Genomic DNA, 21226 nt, shown 5'->3' on the forward strand with positions numbered 1-21226 from the left:
TGGGGTCATAAATCCTTGTAGGCTCAGCCTTAACAGTTTGAGTATCATAATTGACCCCAAGTCTTAGGTTGGGTCTTTCCAGACACATGGTAAATTGAGAGTTCAACCATTTAGTGACCTGTAGGTTCTCTGGACAAATTGTATCAGTTCAGATTGTGTCAGTTGCTATAATAACATTTCAGACACATATTTCTATGATAATAACCACAATCTTTCTCCAACCTTAACCATAGCGTACTTGTAATGGATAAAGCGATTAGTAGAAAAAAAACATTAGAATGCTTGCATTCAAATTATGCAATTAATCTACAGATTAATACAAATCTAAATCTGAGTTACACATACTCTTGAGTTTTCTAAATTAAGTAAGGAGCAAATATATCCTTTGAGTCAATGTGTTAAAAATAAATGAACAAAATGAAGCATTACCAGAAAAACAAATAAAGAAGAATATTGCGTCTTTTAAATTGATCGGTCTGGCCCCGCTGACTCCTTTCCAGCAGAGATTAAAGCAAATAGAGCAATTACTTATAAAACTGTGAAAAACATGAATTTCATTGTGTTCAGTTTTATATTATTAATTGTAGAATAATAATTTGATTTGAAAGACTGCACATTGATCATAAAAATGAAAAGAAGTTCTGACTGGAAGTTAGCTCTACAGTTGATATGTTTCAGCATGGAAAAAATTACATAACAACACGGGCACAGCCTTGTTTTTACTTCTGCCATCTGCGCATCTGGGTATATTGAGCCGCGTAGGACTGCCTGCTGGTGTGCGGACCTTCTTCTGTCTCTGATTCAGAAATCTCCTCCTCTCCTTCCTCTTCTTCTTCTTCCTGCCCCTCCACCTCCTCCTCCATGCCTCTCTGGCGTTGTAAGGTGCTGCGAGACTGCAAAATAAATAAGGTTAGAACTCTTGGGCTCACTGAGTGATGGCCTTCAGGACAGCAATTCAAAAATGGTCAGAGCATAACTGAAGTTTCTGTCTTATCCTTAGTCGGTTCCACAACCTGACGACATTCTCTGGCCAAGATCTTTTGATGATTGATTTGACTTCTATGGACCTTTTTATAAAAGAAAATAGCCCTCAGATCCCTCCCAAAAATCTCTGGACATTTTGTCCCAAAAATCACTGTTAGAGTCAGAGCAGCTAGAATCATGTATGAATACACTTTCTAATGTAAGTTGACCACGAGGATTCTGATTCTGAAATCTGAAATCAATCATTTTGACCTAGAAATCCATGGTCGTCACCATCAAGTAGAGTGAAAACATGACTTTTGAACGGTAAGGTAAAATGTTGACCAGTGCCAAATTGTCTAAGCAAGGGTTAATGGTTTTCAGTCCTAAAGAGATTAACTTCTTACCGGGATAGATCGCCATGGTAACTTATGCTGAACACCTAACCTGCTACAAAGCAGATTATGTCCGAGATAAGAAATCAACTGGTATAAAGCACCGCCTATTTACCAATCAGAGCTTAGTACATGGATTGTTAGATAATATTAAATAAATATGAAGAAGTTAAAGTCATAAACCAAACTAAAGGTAACACAGTTCAAACTGACAAATGCAGTTTATAAATGGCTGACTCTATGATTGTATTAATGAACAGGCTAATAATACCTCTGCCCATCTAGAGCATGATAGATTTGTCTATAATTGCATGAGTGTGTTCCAATAAATGAATGTTTTGTAGATGTATTCATATGGCGTGTGACAATATTTTAGCCTTTTTCTTTCAGCTGTATTCCCTGTGGAGTGAAACAGTCTTGGGAGCAAATAGAATATATTCTCATTATATATTCATATCATATATTCACTTATGTGTGTCAGCTTCTTTGATTTATTATGATAGCACCATGGATTATATCTATTTGTTTAAATATATCTAAATGTTTGAAACTCACATATGACATCCGCATATTGAGAATAGTGTGAATTGGTCTGTGGTCTGAATGGGTCAACATACAGCCTGTTTGCCTTAGTAAGGATCAAAGTCTCTTTTAGAAAAAAACTACTGAGGAGGCATAGCTGGTGTGTGGTAAGGCTGGCTTTACTACTAAAGAGGCATAGCAGGTAAGCCTATCATGGAAAAGGCAAGCGAAGGCCGTTAGGGCTGTGATAAGAACAGCCGATCTGTGATAAAAAAAGAGTCACGTTATGCTGGGCGGCATCAGGAAGAGGCTTTCAACTCCCACTAGAAAGATAAAGCTAACCATGACACATCGGTACATGATACACCAGTAGCGGGCCGTGCATTTTATACTGCTGTCCTGCAGCTGAAACACAGCTACGGTTATTATTTGTTTCGTGTAAAAATGAAGCCAACAGCTACGGATACACTAACTGCAGAGAATACGCCGAGACTGCGTCTCCTCTCTTCTCTGACTGCAGCTGGGACTGCTGCGCAAGGCTTCTGTGAGAGTACCCGCCTGTGTGTGCTTTGGGGCGGTGGCGGAGGGGCTCAGGGCAGCATCCGCTGCTCGTTCATTAGAGTGCAGAACGTACGTGCTTTCACGTCAGTCAAAACACCACAAAAGTCTCTAACAACACCACAAGTCGCAAGATTTGTCACTATTAGCTTTTGACAAAAAAAGTCGCCATGAGGGTTTGGAAAGTTGCCAGATTTAGCAAGAAAGTCGCCAAGTTGCCAACACTGGCACCGACTAAATATGTCCCCAGAGCAACATTGGACGTAACAATGGTTCCTATCACATATTAAACCAAACAAAAATCCATCTTCATAAAACCAAGTTGTACAAATAACAATATGTAAACAAGCATATTAAAGCTACGGTAGATGTAAAAACAAAAGCAGTTCACTTACCAAAGCTGCTGTTCACTATATAAAGACAAAGTCCATCCTCCTTTCTTTGTTAGTAAAGAGTTTAATCCCACGGTTGTTCAGTACATTCGTGCGTTTTAGTTCCAGTAAGAAGTCCTTCTCGATTCATGGACGCCAGTTAAGAGAGTCGAGCCTCCCCAGTTGTATTTCTTGAATAGGTTTTAATGCGTTTGAGGGCTGAAAATATCCGCTCGACAGAGGCAGCAGATTTTGGGATTGTCACCACCCAACATGTCAGGCTAGCCCACTGACCAATCACGTATGGCTAAGCCAGCTAGCATGCTCTGGCACGTCAAAGAATACGCCCAACATGTCAAACTAAAGATCTGATTGGTTGAAGACTATGACAATTAACAATATCATCCCCATTCACTCCTGAACCCTAAGCCTATTTTCAGGCCTCTGCTCAAAAATTGCATACCCATACTCGAGAGAGTGTAGATCTCTAATTACAAGGTCTATTTGAATACTTTTTTAATAACAGAAACACTTGTGAGATTTGTTGTTTAGATGGGTAAATATTGTGTATATGTTACTGGTTAATAGTAAATGAAGATGGCTCAAATTGAAAATTGTCAGGTTCACCTGAAAAAAAAGCAATTTTATTGTTAATTTTTTTTCATGAGGCCCTGGCTAGCCTAAAACCCATCCAAAATCATAACACAACAGGTCAGGAGTTTCTCTGCTAACTTTACTTTGATAAAGTAAAGAATAAAACAGTTATAGAGGTTTCAGTACAGAGAATTCAGTTGAGGTCATCATTTTGGAACCAGCTATTCCATTGTACTTTTATATACTATATATTTCACTTGTTTTATCAATACTATTGTTTAATACATCCAAATCCAGCAGTTTGGCATCAATTTGTGAGCCAGGGTCCTCTCAGAGCCTGTAAACCATGGATCCATTCTCGTCTGACTGCAGTCTTCATGTGTGTGAGTGATGCTTTCTGGGCCATTGATTGGTCAAATTCAGACTATGACACCTCTTTCGACACGTCAGAGTCTCAGGGAGACACTGGGCATAAGCTGGTGTTGATTGACAGAATCGTTAGCCAGTAAAAATCTAAAATTCGCCGCCCTGCGCCTCGCGTAAAATGGATTCGCTGAAAACTCAAATCCCTACCCCCCGGTCCCCCAGGCTTGTTTTACCCCCTTTTCACCAGGAAACAGTTAAAGAAACACCGGATATACATAGCAACACTGTAGCTTAGCTGGGAGCGGATTAAAGGACCTTTTTCTTCATGATTCTTCTCAAAGTAAAGAGCTTTCACACTTTTTTCTGCTGTTGAGTGGCTTGGTGTTGTGGTGCTTGTTTGCTTGTATCTCTGTAATGGTTTCACGGAGAGAAATTCTGATTTGTGGTCAAATTATCTTGCTGTTAGATGTATTGGGCGGCCATGCTAGTTGTTAGCTCTTTGTTTACTTTATTAAAATACATGATATTGTGGACAATCTTCTTAGTTAGTTAGTATAATGGTGTATAATTGTGTTTGCAGTGTGTAAAATGGTTTACATGATTAAGTTGCTCAGAATTTCTTCGTTAATTCGGTATATAGCATGTGTGTAGCATTAATAATATTTATTTATGAAAAGTCCATTCTACGACACAAAATGCATTCGCTCGGATCCGAGCGAACCCCAAATGGGGCTCGTTCGGGCCCAATTCTGCACAGGGATTCACTTGTGAGTCTGCAGGCTGGGGCCTCTCTTCTTACCTAGAGACACAGAGGTGAAGTCTGATTGGATAAAAGCTCTACTTAAAACAAGCTGCACTGGAAGCAGCGCAACTGAGGAAGACAGTAGCAATGTGCAGTGTGCAATGAGAAAATAAGATAATGGGAAAAATATTTTTATAAATTATAATACATGTAGTGTATTTAAGAAAAAATATAAAATTATAAAATAGCTATAACTTTGTGATTCTGTTTAGGCCAGCAGAGAAGGCTTTGCAGGCCCTGATGGCCCACCACTGTGATACACACATTAGAAACCATACGAACATAACTAACACCCACATGACAGGAAAAGGGACACACCTGTGATTTACTGGGTTTAATTAAAAATAAGTGACGTATCAAAGAAACAGAGGAAGAGCTTATAAAAGCAAAAGCGATGTCAGTCCCACTGTATAAGACTATGTAAGAACAGAATAACTAATTTTCCGGAGAATGACTCGGGTTGTGTTCTTTGCTTGAAGAATAAACTCTATTGCATCGAACTCTGTCTGATTCCAGTTCTTTCTTCAAAGATCATCAGGACACCAATAGGTATTACGTATAGAATAAGAATAGAGTTGGGAGCAGTAATTTAGACTTCATCAACTGATGCATAGAAATAAGATGCTGATCTGTGGGTCTTTACGGTGAATCACAGCAACTACCGAGAGGAAGAACACTCGTTTCCTCCTATTTCTTCCATTTACGCAGTCCTAACAGTGCCAGAATATCTATTGTGTAACATAATACATCACGAGTGTCACTGCAGTATTTATGTTTACAGCAGTAAAACTGATTGCTTCCAAAATGATCGTGACAATCAATGGTAATCACCACCCTGGATATCATTTTTAAAAAGGAAATTTGATCAGAAATTTGATTCTGACAAATTTGATCATTGTCAGAAACACAATTTCTTTTTTTCATGGCATTATGATTAGGAGTGATAATGAGGATATGGAGTGATTGTGCGACAGCTGTGACTGGCTTTATTTCCACACTTTGCTAATTTACACAATCCTTATGTGCGGGTGGTGAAGATTAGGTGAGGTAACTGGAGGAGGTGTTGACAACACTGTCAATGGTGACTCCTCTGCTCCAGAGAGCTCTGATACTCTCCAGGTAGTTCAGCCCTCTCCTGATGAAATATTGAGCGAAATTTGATTTGGGGTTTGAGTGAGTCCATGTCTTTTACAATTGAAATGTGCTTATAGTCATGGCTCACTAGTACAACCACAAATAACACTAGTTTGACTGTTTATTATACCTGTAATTATGCCTCACACATTTTATCTCTACAATCTGGCCCTACCCCTAACCCGCTCACCATCTGCGTCTCCAATTTCTAAAATGTTTGTACGCATAGGTCAAAGTTGAAGTGGCGTATGCCGTTCTCACACCCTGTTTTGTTCGTACGCACAGTTATAAATGAGACCCCAGATCTGGGTAGAAGATAACCACAGGGAGGAGGGATTTTTTTGTCAAAGGTCCATAGAAGCCAAAGGAGAATGGTCACAGAATTGAGGTTCTGGACCCAACAAACATTCTCATTCTTCTCTCATTCTTTCACTATGGTAACAAAGACATAAGGCTCACCCTCCTAACTGTGTCTGGGTACTGGCTGTATTGTTGCCTGTGGATTTGGCCTGTGGTAGAGGCCAGCATTGACCTGAGCCTTTGGCTTTTGGGGGAGGCCAGAGGAGGACTGGGGTAGCGGCTCATGAGGGGAGAAGAGTAGCTGGTCAGAGGTGTGTCCAGGAGCCCAGCCAGAGAGTCAGCCATCTTGATCCGTCCGTTAAACAGCTATGGAGTCATAAAGACAGAATTTACTTCAAAACAGGATAGAGGTTTCAAGCTTGCTGTTTGTCGTTTTTCCCCTTCGATGTCCCAAAATGTTTGCATAGTTTAGTCATTAAATGTGGTCCGATATTCTTCAAAGTCACAACAATGGACTAACTACATCAGCCTGAAATAGTTACAAGAGTTAATCATTTTGGTGTATTTATTGAAATATTTGCTGGAACAATCAAAGCCTGGTTGGAAAAAGAAAGTGAACCCTCGGTTTTAGTAACAATTTAAACTTATTTTACAGCAGAAACCTCAGCAAAGTATTTTGTGCATAGGTTGATCACATCTCTAAATTATAACTAATTTAAAAGCCTGGTTCTTTGTCTTTCACACCCAACCTGGAAAACAATACAGCCAATTCTATTTGTTATATTGTACCGGGCCCCAGGTCTGTATTGTGAATTCCTTTTGGAGTTCTTATCAAGTCAAGTCCTTAAAACAGATAAAGTAATTATTCTAGGTGACTTTAATATTCATGTGTATGTCGATAATTATAGCCTTATCTCATTATTAGACTTGGCTTCTGTTTACAGAAACCTACTCACTGTTTTAACGACACCCTCGACCTGGTTTTGACTTATGGCATTAAAATAGAACATTTAAAACCTCTTGAACCCTAGGTCTATTTTTAGCCCTGTGCTCAAAAATGTCCTACCCTTACGCAAAGGGGCTTATCTCGCTAACTACAAGGTCTATTTGAATAATTTAAATAGCAAAATAACACAAATAAATGTGAGCTTTGTTAATATGTGTACATATCATTGTATATGTTACTGCTAAATGCTGAAACGAATGTTACACACAGCTCAAATTGAAAATGTTCAGGTTTTTTTTTTATGTTTGTGCCTAAAAAGCACTTTTATTGATTTTAAATGATACACAGGCAGGCCTAAACTCTCCCAAATCATATCACAACATGTCAGCAGTCCTTTTAAAAAAAAATTGGCTTTGATAGAGTGCTTTTTGCGCAATTCCCACAGATTTGAACCCGGAAGACTCTGGGCAGTGCAGTAATTCGTTCTTTGAGTTGTTTACAGAATTTTAAGGCAATAAAATAATCGAAAACTGTGATCCGCCCCCATGGGTCAAACCCATTGGCCAAAACTGAAATTATTACTCATTCGTCATAGAAGCTCATCAGAGACTCAGTTTATTCCACAGAACGAGCAGAGAGACATGGCGAAATGGCGGCACGGATTCATTTTTTTTTTTTTTGATTTTCATCCAGGAAACATCTAAAAGGTACGGAGCGTTTCAATGTTCATGATGATGGGCTGAGTTGATATCTGTGGCAGATCAATAGTAACTTTATAATGGTTTAAAGTAGAATAATTTGGAGGCGATAGTTCGATGCAGTTTGTTGTGCTCGTGCTCCTGGATATGAAGTGTGTGTGTGAAAGTGCCGTAGATCGCGGCTGGGATCGATAACGGAGAGCATTGCTCGCCTTCTCCTGGTGAGAAATAGGTGAAATTGTGGTAGTACTTGTAGTACCTTGAAGTACTTTGTGTATATATCTGTTTTTGAGTGATTAAAATAGGTTACCTGGTCCATTTGATCAGAATCTCTTCATCATGTACGTTTTAGAAATATTTTAAAATATCATTTCATTCATTCTCAAAAGTGATTTGTGTGTGATTTATGTTTGGATGTGTACACTCTTCGCCCCCCCTCAAATCCCCCATTTGGGGCACTCTCGGGTCTTTCCACAGAACCCTCTTTTATCGGACCATTATCTAATAACTTTTGAATTCCTACTAACGGAGTGTACGCCATTAGGCAAAAGTTTCTACACTAGATGTCTATCTGATGGTGCTGTAGCTCAATTTAAAGAAGTGATTCTGTCAGTTTTAACTCAATACCATGCCTCAATATAACAAAGGTCCCAGGTTGATCATCTTGTCGGTGCAACAGGCTTACTGAGAATTACACTAGACTCTATTGCCCCTCAAAAAAAGAAGATAATAAAACAAAGGAGGTTTGCTCACCCTCAAACCCACAAATTAAAGCAAACATCGCTAAAACTTGACATAGCGTTCCACCAATTTGGAAGAATCTCGGTTCGTCTGGCGAGACAGTCTTAAGAAGTATAAGAAGACCCTCCGTAAAAATAATAACAACCCCAGGTTTCTCTTCAGCACTGTAGCCAGGCTGACAGTCACAGCTCTGTTGAGCCGTGTATTTCTATAGACTTCATGAACTTCTTTAATGATAAAATTATAACTATTAGAGAGAAAATGTATAATATCCTGACCTCAAGCAGTACCGATCTATCCTCAAATAGAGTAACTTTGGAAACAGCTGTAAACCCTGATATATATTTAGATCGACCTTGACAAATTGACTTCAACAATTTCTACGTCTAAACCTTCTACCTGTCTCTTAGACCACATCCCGACTAGGCTGCTTAAAGAAGCTTTACCGTTAGTTAGCATGTCTTAACTAGATATGATCAATCTGGCTTTACTAACAGGCCATGTACCACAGTCCTTCAAAGTAACTGTATTTAAACCTCTTCTTAAGAAGCACAATCTTGATCCAGAGGTGCTAGCTAACTATAGGCCTATCTCTAACCTTCCCTTCCTCTCTAAGATCCTTGAAAAAGCAGTCACTAATCAGTTGTGACTTTCTACATAACAATAGTATATTTGAGGATTTTCAGTAAGGATTTAGAGTGCATCATAGCACAGAGATAGCACTGTTGAAATTACGAAAGACCTTCTAATGGCATCAGACAAAGGACTGGTCTCTGTTCTTGTCTTGTTAGACCTTAGTGCTGCGTTCGACACCATTGACCATTACATCCTGTTACAGAGATTAGAACATTTGACTGGCATTAATGGAAACGCTATGTTGGTTTAAGTCCTATTTATCAGATCAATCTAGGTTTGTATTTGTAAACGATGAAACCTCGATGAGCACCAACATTAGTCATGGCGTTCCACAAGGTTCTGTGATTGGCGTCCCTCAGCCCCTCAGTTCTGTGATTGGACCAATCTTATTCACCATATATATGCTTCTTTAGGCAATATTATCAGAAAACACTCCATAAACTTTCATTGTTATGCAGATGATACTCAATTATATCTATCGGCTATTACTGAAACCAACCAGCTCGCTAAACTGCAAGCATGTCTTAAGGACATAAATACCTGGATGACCTGCAACATCCTGATGTTAAACTCAGACAAAACTGAAGTTATTCTACTAGGCCCTGAACACCTCCGAAATCAATTATCTAATGATATAGTTTCTCTAGATGGCATTGCGCTGAGTTATCTTTGATCAGGATATGTCTTTTAACTCCCAGATAAAACACATGTTTGGGTTAGGGTTAGGGTTAGGGTTAGGGTTAGGGTTAGGGTTAGGGTTAACTTCTCCAAAGGTGATGAGTAAAAAGCATGATAAGACATTTGTACAGATGTGGGCGTGGGCGTGGTTGACCTCAGCTGCAGAGGGGACGGAGTGGGGGACGGAGTGGTTCAGGGAACAGTGCCGGTAAGAGGCGTAATCAGCCTCAGCTGTAAGCAATCGCTAATTGTATCTATCCCCTATAAAATCACCAGTAGCGACGGAGGCGCGATAGGAGACACAGGCTGGCCGAGCGACAGTGGGAGCAAGAGACCGACTGATGAGATCGCTCACAGCTGGGCGCTGGAACGCACGGCGGCAGAGCGCCCGGCCGAGACCAGCTTGAGCGGTGACAAAATAAAGTACATTAAGAACCGCTATCCGAGTGTGCTGGCGTCATTGTGCCTATAAACCCCCCATGGTAACAGGAACATGTTACACTGGAGCCCAACATAGGGCAGGCACATGGAGAGTGACGAGCAATGAGCAGACACGCCGACCCAGCCGGCAGTTCCTGGGGGCGCTACAGGTCCAGGCAGATAGGCAGGCCATGGCCCTAGAGCAGCTCGCAGCACAGGCCTGTTCCTGGAGGACCACCGGAGGAGGTTCCGCGAGGACGGGCTGGGGCCCGAGGACCGACCATTTGATTGCGCCCAAGGGCTGAGGGACGCTGCCACCAGGTGGCTACAACCAGAGAGCCCAGGAGGGGCGCAGGAGTTGGTGGAGAAGGTGGTCCTGGAACAATTTGTAGGGGGGCTGCCAGCCCGAACATCAGCCTGGGTCCGTTACCACCGCCCGACGACACTGGGGACTGCCATCACCCTGGCCGAGGACCACCTGGCGGTTCATCCAAGCGGCCAGGGGTACAGTGGTCGCCCGCTGGCTTCAGCCTGGCCGACGCCTACCCCTCGGAAGAGGCTACAACCGGAGCCCCTGACGCAGGCCCTTGCGCAGGCCCTACCAGCTCCGCGACAACCCTCCTCCACTTTCCCAATTCCCTGACCCCTGCAAACGCCAGCACTCTTCCCAATCTACAGAGGGCTCCTCAAACATCAGCGCAGGAGTGATGGAGGTGCGGGTAGCCCGGTCACTTCCGGAGGGAGTGTCCGCTGATGGAGGTGGGCCAGGTGATTCGGGTTACCGGCCCTCCAACACCCTCCCCCGTGTACTGTGCTCAGCGGTGACGCGAGGTTGTCTGATGCTGCAGATGGGGAGGGGGAACCCTCCCGTGGAGACTCCACTGGGTCCCGAATTACACTCCATGGAAGATTTTCCACTTGAGCAGTCTCGGGATAATACTCTACGCTCAGCCTTTGACCAAGTGATACGAATTGATGGTCAGTTGGTGCGCCCTGACACAGTACAGTCATAGCCGCACTGTTCATTGATTAGGGACAGACTGTATAGAGTGAGTCTTGACACTCAGTCAGGTCAGGAAAATACCCAATTGTTGGTGCCAAGCCGTTGGGAAATTGTCTTCCAGGCGGTTCACTATAACCCAATGGCTGGCCACATGGGATATGAAAAAACACTTGACCGGATAATGGCCCGATTTTATTGGCCGGGTATCCGGGGGGATGTGCGCCAGTGGTGTGCATCCTGCCCGGAGTGTCTTTGCGAAACATTTTGGCTATTCCACCACCATGCCCATGGTGGCGTGGCTTGTCCATGTATGAATATCCAGGGGGTGTGGTTTGGTTTAGTGGGAAGTAGTCCTGTTGGTTTTGCCATGTTTCGGTTAAACAGAGAATTTCCAGATTATTGTCTGCTACGAATACATTGAGTAAGAGGCCCTTGTTGTTTAGGTATCGGGTGTTAAACAGAGCAATTTTGAGATGTGGATGAATTTGGGCAGGCTGGGGTGCTTTGGTAAGGGGGCGGAGGCAGGCAACTCGCTCGTGTAGATTGTTGTGGTAATGACGTGCAGGAGTTGCGGCAGTGCGCTCGGCTGACCAGAGGGAGGGGATGGAAAGAGTGGAGCGATCAGGCCAGGAGTAAACAAACTTTCTGCGGGAGGCTCTGTGGATGTAAATGGGCCGACAGAGGAGTCCAAGTGTTTTGATGGCTGAGATAAACAGAGGAGCAGAGAAGTTGTTGAGTTTGAGGAGTTGCGAGGTGGAGTATTGCAGAACCATTCCAACCTGAGGTCTTTTGTCGGTAGCCACGGATTTGATGACCGGAGTTGGAGAAGTGACAGGTATGCCAGGATAATCCACAGCAGGCAGATGATCAGAGCTGAGTGAAAAAGTGGTGATCCCCCTGATCTCCAGCCTCTAGAGTTCCGTCCCCCGGACCCCCAGCCTCTAGAGTTCCGTCCCCGGGACCCCCGAACCCCCAGTCTACCCAGTCCGGCCGCCCCCCCAAGCACCTGTGTCCGGAGTAACTCCCGTTACTTTTATTAGTTTACATAGTGTATTTGTTTAATATAGTAAGTTTAATGAATATCAGACCACATTTTATGGCTGAATTATGAATAAATGTAGGTAATTCCAAAGGGTTCCCTTTCTTTTACTTGGCACTGTATGAAGCATCGCGTTAGTTCATGCAGGACACAGCCAGCCGATTGAATCATAGCTTTTAATCGGCCACACACCAATCACAGCCCACTCTTACCTCAAGGAGGTTCATTTAAATATGACTCTCTCCTTTCTGATCCTTCCTACACCAATGCTGTTACAGACCATACTGCTGGCAAAGCTTTGCCTCCACCACCCTTTTTTAGTTCAGAGTTAATTTTGCGTTGCAAATGGTTGAAATGGTATTCAAAGATTATTAAGGGCTCATTCCTGTATACCCGGGGAGGGGGGGGGTGTATGCATAATGCTCCCTGTTTTGACATCCGGGGAAATCCAGGGAGCATTTTAAGAGCCAAAATTCTGAATTTTCCGAATTTTAGAACAAGGTTTCCAGCTGTTCTATTCTAATTTTACATACTATATAACTATATATTTCACTTGTTTTATCACTAAAAGGGTTCAATCTATCTAATACAGCAGTTTGGCATCATTTTGAACAATTTTTGACCTCTCAGGGACCTGATTTATGTGTTTTATGTGATTTATTCGTCGCTCCCTGTGTGTGTATTGGCAGTTTTCGAAGCCTATGATTGGTCGATTTGCACATGTGATACATCTTAAGGTGCGCAATGAACGTGATGAATGCGGCGAGATTACATACAAAGTCTATGTACAGACGCGATGAACGCGATGGCGCGGCGCGTTTGGCGCGACGCGATTGACGCGTCAAAACGCCCAAACGCAGAAGTTTAAATATTTGAACTTCTGCTAAAAAAACACGTGACGCTCCAGCGCGATAGCCTATCAGCGTTGAGTTGCTCCCCATGTCATCAGTGAAGTCCTGCTGTTGTTGAATCAGGAAATAAATGCTGTAGCCGCCTATGTTCACCCAGAGCTCTACGATCCCTCATATCAGTAGAGACCGGACCAAACTATGTGTATACATGTGTGTGTGTAAACCTTATAGTGCAAACAATGAATAGACGCTGCCGTATTTATGTCTATATGACGTTATTGTGAGTGTTGATGGAGCTGCTATAATGTTAGCATAGCCTAGCACCGATCGATCCGAGCTCCATTAAGAAAACAAGTACAAATCGGCATCATTACGTAGTTATTTCGGAGTCCCTTTTTGTCGGTTTATTGCCGTTAAATCACAGCCAAGTCAGTTTATTTTGTGTTCATACAGCTGTAGTAAACAGCCGACGTGTGGCTCACTAGACACAGTGAGCTCGATGAAATCCACGGAGCTCCTCTGGACTATGTTATGAACCAGACATGACGGTGTTTAGGTCCCCGTGATATCTGGGACTTCCACTTCCACTAACCCTAACCCTAACCCTAACTCCAAAAGAGTTGCGCAACAGACCGAGCGTCGAAATGATTCGCTGAAACGTAAAAGGAGGACTATCTATGCATAAATGCCTTGATTAACTCTATTTTACTCTCAAAAGAAAGAAAGAGAGGGACCGGGCGCATATGTAGCGAAGCAAACCAGCTCAAGGTGCAATGCGTTTCAAATGTTTTGCTCTGTGGTTGGTTGATCTTGTGTGTGTTCTACGGTGTAACGTTTGAACGGTTTGAAGGAGAGAAATATGGAAGATATCTGCGGATTCAGGGTGGAATTCTCATGCTTGCTAAACTATCGTTCGGCCATAACGGTCTCTTTTTTTGCGATGAGATCTGCATTCGGAGTGCATAGCTCGCTATGGCTCGCCGAAAAATACGTGGTATTGTCCTAGAACTTGGTAGTTTATATATTACTTTGTGTATAATTGTATTTTGAGTGAGTAAAATGACTTTTTTGTATTTTTTCTCAGAATCTCGTCGTTAAGTAGGTATATAGCATGTAGGTTAAATTCATTATATTCGTTTCGGAAAAGTGATTCATATGACACTCTTCTTCGCAAAACACTCTTGCTCGGGATTATAAGGTAAATATCTAGAACAGAAATGCAAAAATGAAGCGTAAATTAACATGAATGCATAGGTGCAGTTAGGCTTTGGGTGAGCTAATCTAGCTTGTTAAAAATAATTAATTATTGGTTGTACAGTACTTGAAATGATATGTTACGTCGGGAACTTCTAATTATAAACAGTACCACTGACTATCCGTGTAACAATTTGGCCGTGTAACAACAAATCAGCACATTGACCAGCAGACTCTACTATAATTGTAAAGGGAGTCCCCTATAGCCCTCCTCCACTGGGAACAACCTGGTCTGCAGCCTTTGTCCCCACAGTCAGTGACCAGCTGCTGGTATTTGCTAGTTTTCTGCACCAGTGCCTCTTCACTCCCTGCCTCAGATGGTACAGTCGAATCCACCATGATGATCTTTTTTCCCTCCGTTGACCAGATTACCACTTCTCGCCTCAGAGGGAGTTTTGTCCTTCATGACGAAACAGATGGTGTGGAATGATTTTCCTTTGGCCCGGTGTTTCTTCCGCCTTTCCTGCTCCATAGGCCATAGCTCGCCATCTATACCACCCTTAGGTGAGTGATGCCTTGCAAGCCAGCAGTGTGCCATGGTTCCTCTCCCACCGCACAAGGGTCGGGTCCTCCCACATCCCCCACATGTGCAGGTTTATTGGGGATGGGGATCTTGGCAGAAAAGAAATGCAGAATGGCTCCAGCTTCCACAGGTCAGTCTACCTACCAACAGTATACACGCAAAGTATACAAGCAATGTGTACATATATCTTTCTTGCTGTTTTTCTAGTCATCCCTTAAGGATGTGGTTTGTTAAGGTGTTTTTCTTAAGATTACTGAAGGGGCTGAATTTGAAGTTCTTCACCAAAAGTCATGGTCTGAAAAGGCCTTCAGCATAGTTCCCACCCACTCTAGCAAAATAGCAAAATGGATGTGAGGTTTCTTTTGTGGAGGTCTCACCTTTTCTGGGCTCATTTGAAGCCCATCTAGGCAGTTCTGGCTCTCCTCCCTTCCTCCTCGCCCCCTTGGACTCACTTTTCGTCCCACTGCTGGTGAGATGCTGACCTTATCTCCCAGTGCAAGTGTTTCTAATTTTATCTCTTGTCCTCGGTGAACACGTGGCCGGTTGTTCCATGTTGGCTGTTCGATTCCCCCCAGATGTTGTAATGCCGGCTTCTCTGTCATTATAATCTCTGCATTCCCTGTAGGTCATGGCAAGTCTGGACTAGATAGCTACTTTTAACTCCTTCAGAAAACAGGTGGAGCTGTACCTGGGGACCACTTTACAACTCAACAGCCTGCTTATGCTTCACATGAAAAGAACCTTCATGACACGGTTAAAATATCAACTCTATCATCTACTCATTGTCATTTACACATATGTGTTTAATTTAACAGATATCAATATTGTAGTCTCTTTAAAGGTCGTTTTTTGGTCCCTTCAGGGCAAACACGCCATCCGACATATCACCTAATAAAGTTGATATGCTGTATGTGGTCACATCGAGCAGACAGAAATCAATATTGTCATTAATTTGGAGTTTCTTTCCTGATTAATGTAGGTCTGTTTTGGTCTCCACCAACTCAACTAAATATTTAGCTCTTTAGCTGCTCCACTATGTTCACCAGCTAATCGCTAATGTTGTCTGACTGCAATTTGGTGCTGGACGGCTCAAGTACAGTGGGTTTATCTTAATAGTTACATCAGCAATCACACAATGTTGTTTCATGTGTTATCAGCCATGGCGCTACCTCCAGATCCTTTTGAGTGTTAATTGCCTCCAGGTTGTGGTACGTGTGCGCATAGATCTCCAGCGCTTTAGCAGTGAAGAGCATCTCCACTGTAATGAAGTCTGTGAAAATCCTCTGCCAAAAAAACAAAGCAATGGTTGTTGTCAGTGGGACATTGACACTTTACCTGCTGGAGGATGTTTATGAATAGTAAGTGTGAGACTGACTTTGATATCCTCCAGTTTCTGTCTCTGGAAGTCTTTGATGGTTTCCTCTAGCTGTTTGATACTGCACTGGGCATTGTTGGAAGCCTTCTGAGCATTTATTTCTGCCTGTCAATTAACACACAATACACAGCACAAAGCTATACCTCACAGTCAGTCAGACCTGCTTGAAGGATCAGTAATATGATGACATTCATAAGATAATCATACAATCATGTACATTACCTGAGACTGAAAGGTCTTGTCAAGAAAATACAATCAAAGGTAGCTGTACAACAGTGTATTTATAAAGACATTGCAGTGAATGTAATGAAATACTCTTGCTTCAGATGTTTGCCCCCCTTGATCTATGTGGAATAGAAAACCTTAAATATGAGATAATTATATTTTTTTAATAATTTGCTAATCAACTAAAAAATGCATATGACACCTCAATATCCCTGCGGGCTTACTGTAGTTACAACTGATGTTTTATAACCTTATGTTATATATCCCCATATTTCGTAATACTTATAAGGTATGTTAAAATACAGAATTCACATTTTGTCTTTATATTTTGAAATCCATATTAGAATACCTGTATACCTACTGACATTTATGAACATATTTACATAGGATGATTGATGATGTACTAAACTGGCCTTAAACAGAGTCATGCTCAGGAGGTAAACTCAACCTACCCATGCAAGCAATGTGAAAATCTGTCTGTGGTTTATGGGGGTGTTTTTCTAAAGATAAGTGAATATTTCTGGGCTGACTCTGAACTTTCTCCCCAAAAGATATGGTCTGAAAAGAGCAAAAGCATAGTTCCCACCCCCTTCAATCTAGATAAGGGACCAAGGATATCAAATGGATATGAGGATGCTAAAAACCACAAACAAATCACCTGCTTTGTCCTCCAGAGTTTGGAAAAGGAGCACGCATTTGGAAGTCTTTGGAATAGGACAGCACTGTTGGGATATATTCAGTTGGTTCTGTGAAACAAACTACCTTGCACGTTAGGTCACTTATTCAGCGCAAAACTGCATCCAGAATCACTTTATCCACAAATCTGACCAATTAAATGAATAACTGAACTCACCCAAATCTAACCTTTAAATTTGTAAATCTCCATATGTCACACACAGATTTTCATAAAGTTAGTATTTTAAGTACAATGGTTGATAACAATTTTAAGGATATTTACTTTAGTATCTCTAATATTACTTTATACCATACTCAATACAACTCTATATTGTACAACATGTATCCGACAGCTAGAGTTACCACTTACTTTCCATTTTAATATCTTACTTAAAAGAACATTAGCATTAACACCCTTTAACATAGTTTTCAGTTTTCATTTAAGTTTCCATAAATGTTACATTTGTAAAAAAGAATCTGAGTCTGTTGTCATTGTTAACAGCTGCGCTGGTCAAGATATGAAAACACTGACTACCCAAATTTGGTCAGCCCCCACCTTTTGTGCTGCTCCTCAAGCTGCAGCTGCGCCACATAGCTCAGCCCCCACCTTTTCTGATTTTCAATCTCAGCAGCGCTCGTCCCCGCGTCCGCGGCCACGCAGCTAGAGGCAGGTGCTTCCAGCCCACATCCGTTTCTAGCGGAGGACTGAATATAAGCAGCGACATTCGCTCTGTCTTCTGTTCAACTTTTGCTCTCTTGCTTAAGCTTTCGACCTCACGATTTAAATAGGTATTTCCTATTGTATTGTGATTGCACCCCTCTTTACACTTCTCTAGAGGTATTCCCTCCGGTAGGAAGTAACTTACATTTCAACCTAACACGACTCTCTAGAGGAATTTTTCCTCCAGTAGTCTGACTAGACACTTATTTCATACTTGTATGATTCTCTGGGGGTATTTCCCATGGTAGGAGCCTATGTGACATAACTTGTATGTTATTTGTTTATGAGTAACACAGAACGATTCTCTAGAGGTACTTCCTCCGGCAGGAGTCTATGTGACACAACTTGTATGTTATTTGTTTGTGAGTAACACAGAACGGTTCTCTGGGGGTATTTCCCCTGGTAGGAGCCTATGTGAAACAACCTGTATTTTAATTTTTAATAACCTGTATTTTACTTTCATAAAATAAAACCAACAACCTCTGAAATACGAGGTTGTAAATCCACAAAATGAGGGGAGTCCAGTTTTTAAAAGCACTATTAAGTGCTTGGTCCACGGCATAACAATGCGCAGAACGCTCCGAGTGGCATTACTCACTGACGTCCCTGCAGAGAGTGACTCGGAGACTTCAGACTAAAAGACATAACAAGTAAGTGATCACAACCAGGTTGCCATTTGCGTATGGTAGATCCACCGGTCTTGTATACAATAACTATGATGACGAGATAGGCATGAATTAAATGTTTCGGCATATCTTATCCCATAGTGAAAGGACTTCATAAAGCTTAACCTGTCATCCCACCGCTTCACATAACGTAGCACATGGAGATAAATAGGATTCTAACGCGGGTTATTCAGGGTTATGTTTTAAAGCAGAAATCTATCTGTAGTAAAGTAATCTTGAAGCTGGAGCTTCCCCAGGCAGTATAGAATGTAAGTAAAAAATAAACTTTCAAACACTAAACTGTACGACTAGTAAGCCGACCCAGGGAGCTAGTGGCTGGTAAAACAGCATAGCAGGTCGCATCCCGCTACATCATACAGTATCATATTCAGCATTCTCCTGCTCTTAATTAAAGCTTCATGATGCTTATATTAAATTAAATATTCATATATACTAAGACTGCAGGATTTCTGTGGGTCAATGAAATTGAAATATTCAAGATGTCTCGAGTATCATTTTAGTCAAATGTATCTCTGGAAACTTTGGTCTCTCCGCTACAATTTTACACAACCTTCTGTGGTGGACATGTACCTCGTTTGGCTGCACAGCATAAGCTTGTGCTGACTGACCCATTGGTTGGGCGTTGAGGTTTAATTAGTCAATAAACAAGTTTCCACTGAATGTGTGGGGATGAAAAGAGTAAAATGTCAGTATGTGAAGGATACAATGCTTTGTCGATCTGCTGGGTTCCTCAGTCGGATTTTTTCCAGTTTCTGCAACTCCTTCAGCTCTCTGTTCACATCAGTGCTGAACTTCTTCAGATCTGCCTGAATGGTAGACACACCGTCAGCTCATACAACACACAAAGCAAAGGCCAGTCAGTCTTTTGTGGAACACTTCTCAAAAGACAGCCCTGGTTGTTTAATCAAATGTATAAATTGACCGATTCCCTTATACCCTAACATGCTGGAGGGGTCACTATCACCCCATGACCCTGACAGCTGTGTTGTCGGGGACAACAGCTCCTGGCAAGGTCACTCAGGAATGGTCCGAGGCAAGGGGTCAAGACCAAGAACAATTTCACAAACTTTATTGAGTGACAACTTTGAAGGCAAGCTGGCTCACCCAGATTAGGGAGACTAAACCCTCTCCTGGAGCCAGGCCTGGAGGATGTAGGGATCAGGTGTTTCACCAATGCAGCAGGCAAAGGCTTGGACATTGCTGTCCTCTCCTCAGACTTCTACACTATATTGATCTACCAATGTACAGAAAAATTGTAATGCTGCATAACCTTTGGGGCGGAGGTGGATGCTTGGGTCACCATGATGTGTAACTGACATTGGAGACCACTATTCGCATCTTCTTTCCTATCAACAGTCGACAGTGCTTTCTGTAACCATATTAAACCAGCTTCCGTTCCTAAACCTAAACATGGTTCTGGCATCCTTTTTATAACGGCCGTCTGTGACGCTTTTATAAGGTACTGTCACATAATGCTGTTGTGTTGATTAGTGCCGGACTGATAAACTGGTAAAGATGCTTTACCCTGTTGGCCAATTGGAAATTGCTTTTAACAATGAGTGGGTTGAATATTATTTGAGCACGAGACAATTGGGTATTTTTTTACATTAAATATTATAATATATAGAGTAACAATGTAATGCAGACTATTGTGTGTGTTGCATTATGAGTTGTCAGCCTGCGTTAACCTAAAAGAGGTTCTTACGGCTCATGTGATGTGTTTTAGAGGAATGAAAACATCTTCCAACATATTTATTGCAGAAATGGACCGAGGACTAAATTATCTATCAATCTGCCGACAGACTGTCTAAAAAGAACTAACTGTCGGAGAAATCATTTTAACTGCTTCTAAGAGGCATACAGTAGAGCGTGTGAGCATATGACTGACTGATGCTTCAAGGATGATGTCTTCTTTTTAGACAATTGAATGTTCAAGACACGTTCCTATCAAGACCAGTCTAAAAGTGTTTTGTATCTTTAACAATGTTTTCCCAAAAACAAGAGTTGAAAACAGGAGAACATTTTATAATCAGGGATGTCTATTCAGGTCGATAAAGTTATCAACTGATATTAGTTTCTTGCAGATATATCAATGTCGGAGGCACAAATCTGAAACATCTGTAACCAAACTCACCCTTTTATTTTTAACTATGTCTCCATAGGCTTTTAGGGGAGCAACAACTCTCGCCTCCAGTCTTTCTACCTGCAATAATAAAGCGTCCAACATGACAACAGTCGTATGTATAAGAGTTTGATGCAGGAAATAGAGAACATTGATGTACATAACAACAGTGTCTCTTACCTGAGCCTGCCTGTAGTCCTGCACCATGGCCAGGTCTTCAGCCATGATTTTCAGGCCGATCTGGAGCTCGGGGTCCTCTCTGCTGGAGAAGTCAAAGAGCTGAGCCACCAGCAGATCTGCCTTGTCTCTGAGCTTGGCTGTCTTCCTGGTGTAGGAGGCCAGCAGGGAGCAGATCTCACCCATGTACTGCTCAGCATGTTTCACTGTCTGCTCCATGCTCTTCACCTGGACATCCCTGCTCGGACAAATCAAGAGAAGTTTTCGTATCCATCCTATCTTTTCTTGTATCACACTGGGAATAAACTAGCTTGGTAACATTCTAGCCAAAGCTCCCCAGCTTAGAGAGGACCTGTTGAAACTGCGTTCATGTTATCATCTCTTTGAATAATGTGAAACATAAAAGCAGTGACTCCTACCTGGATAAGAGGTTGTTCATGTTTGTTCTGTT

The 21226-nt window shown here is 42.0% G+C and overlaps 1 protein-coding gene across 1 annotated transcript; it reads right to left on the reverse strand.

Moving 5' to 3' along the window:
- Window positions 1–719: 719 nt before the first annotated feature.
- On the reverse strand, window positions 720–21214 carry LOC306712017 (CBY1-interacting BAR domain-containing protein 2-like; the record flags this gene model as incomplete). The annotated part of the gene is made up of 8 exons (XM_079181111.1): window positions 720–833; window positions 6165–6371; window positions 15964–16077; window positions 16170–16274; window positions 19181–19282; window positions 20611–20679; window positions 20779–21013; window positions 21195–21214. 8 exons carry the CDS (start codon window positions 21212–21214, stop codon window positions 720–722), a joined length of 966 nt encoding a protein of 321 aa, XP_079037237.1.
- Between the last annotated feature and the right edge of the window lie 12 nt (window positions 21215–21226).

The sequence above is a fragment of the Pholis gunnellus genome (assembly GCF_910591455.1).
Source record: "Pholis gunnellus genome assembly, chromosome: 20".
Lineage (NCBI taxonomy): Eukaryota > Metazoa > Chordata > Actinopteri > Perciformes > Pholidae > Pholis > Pholis gunnellus.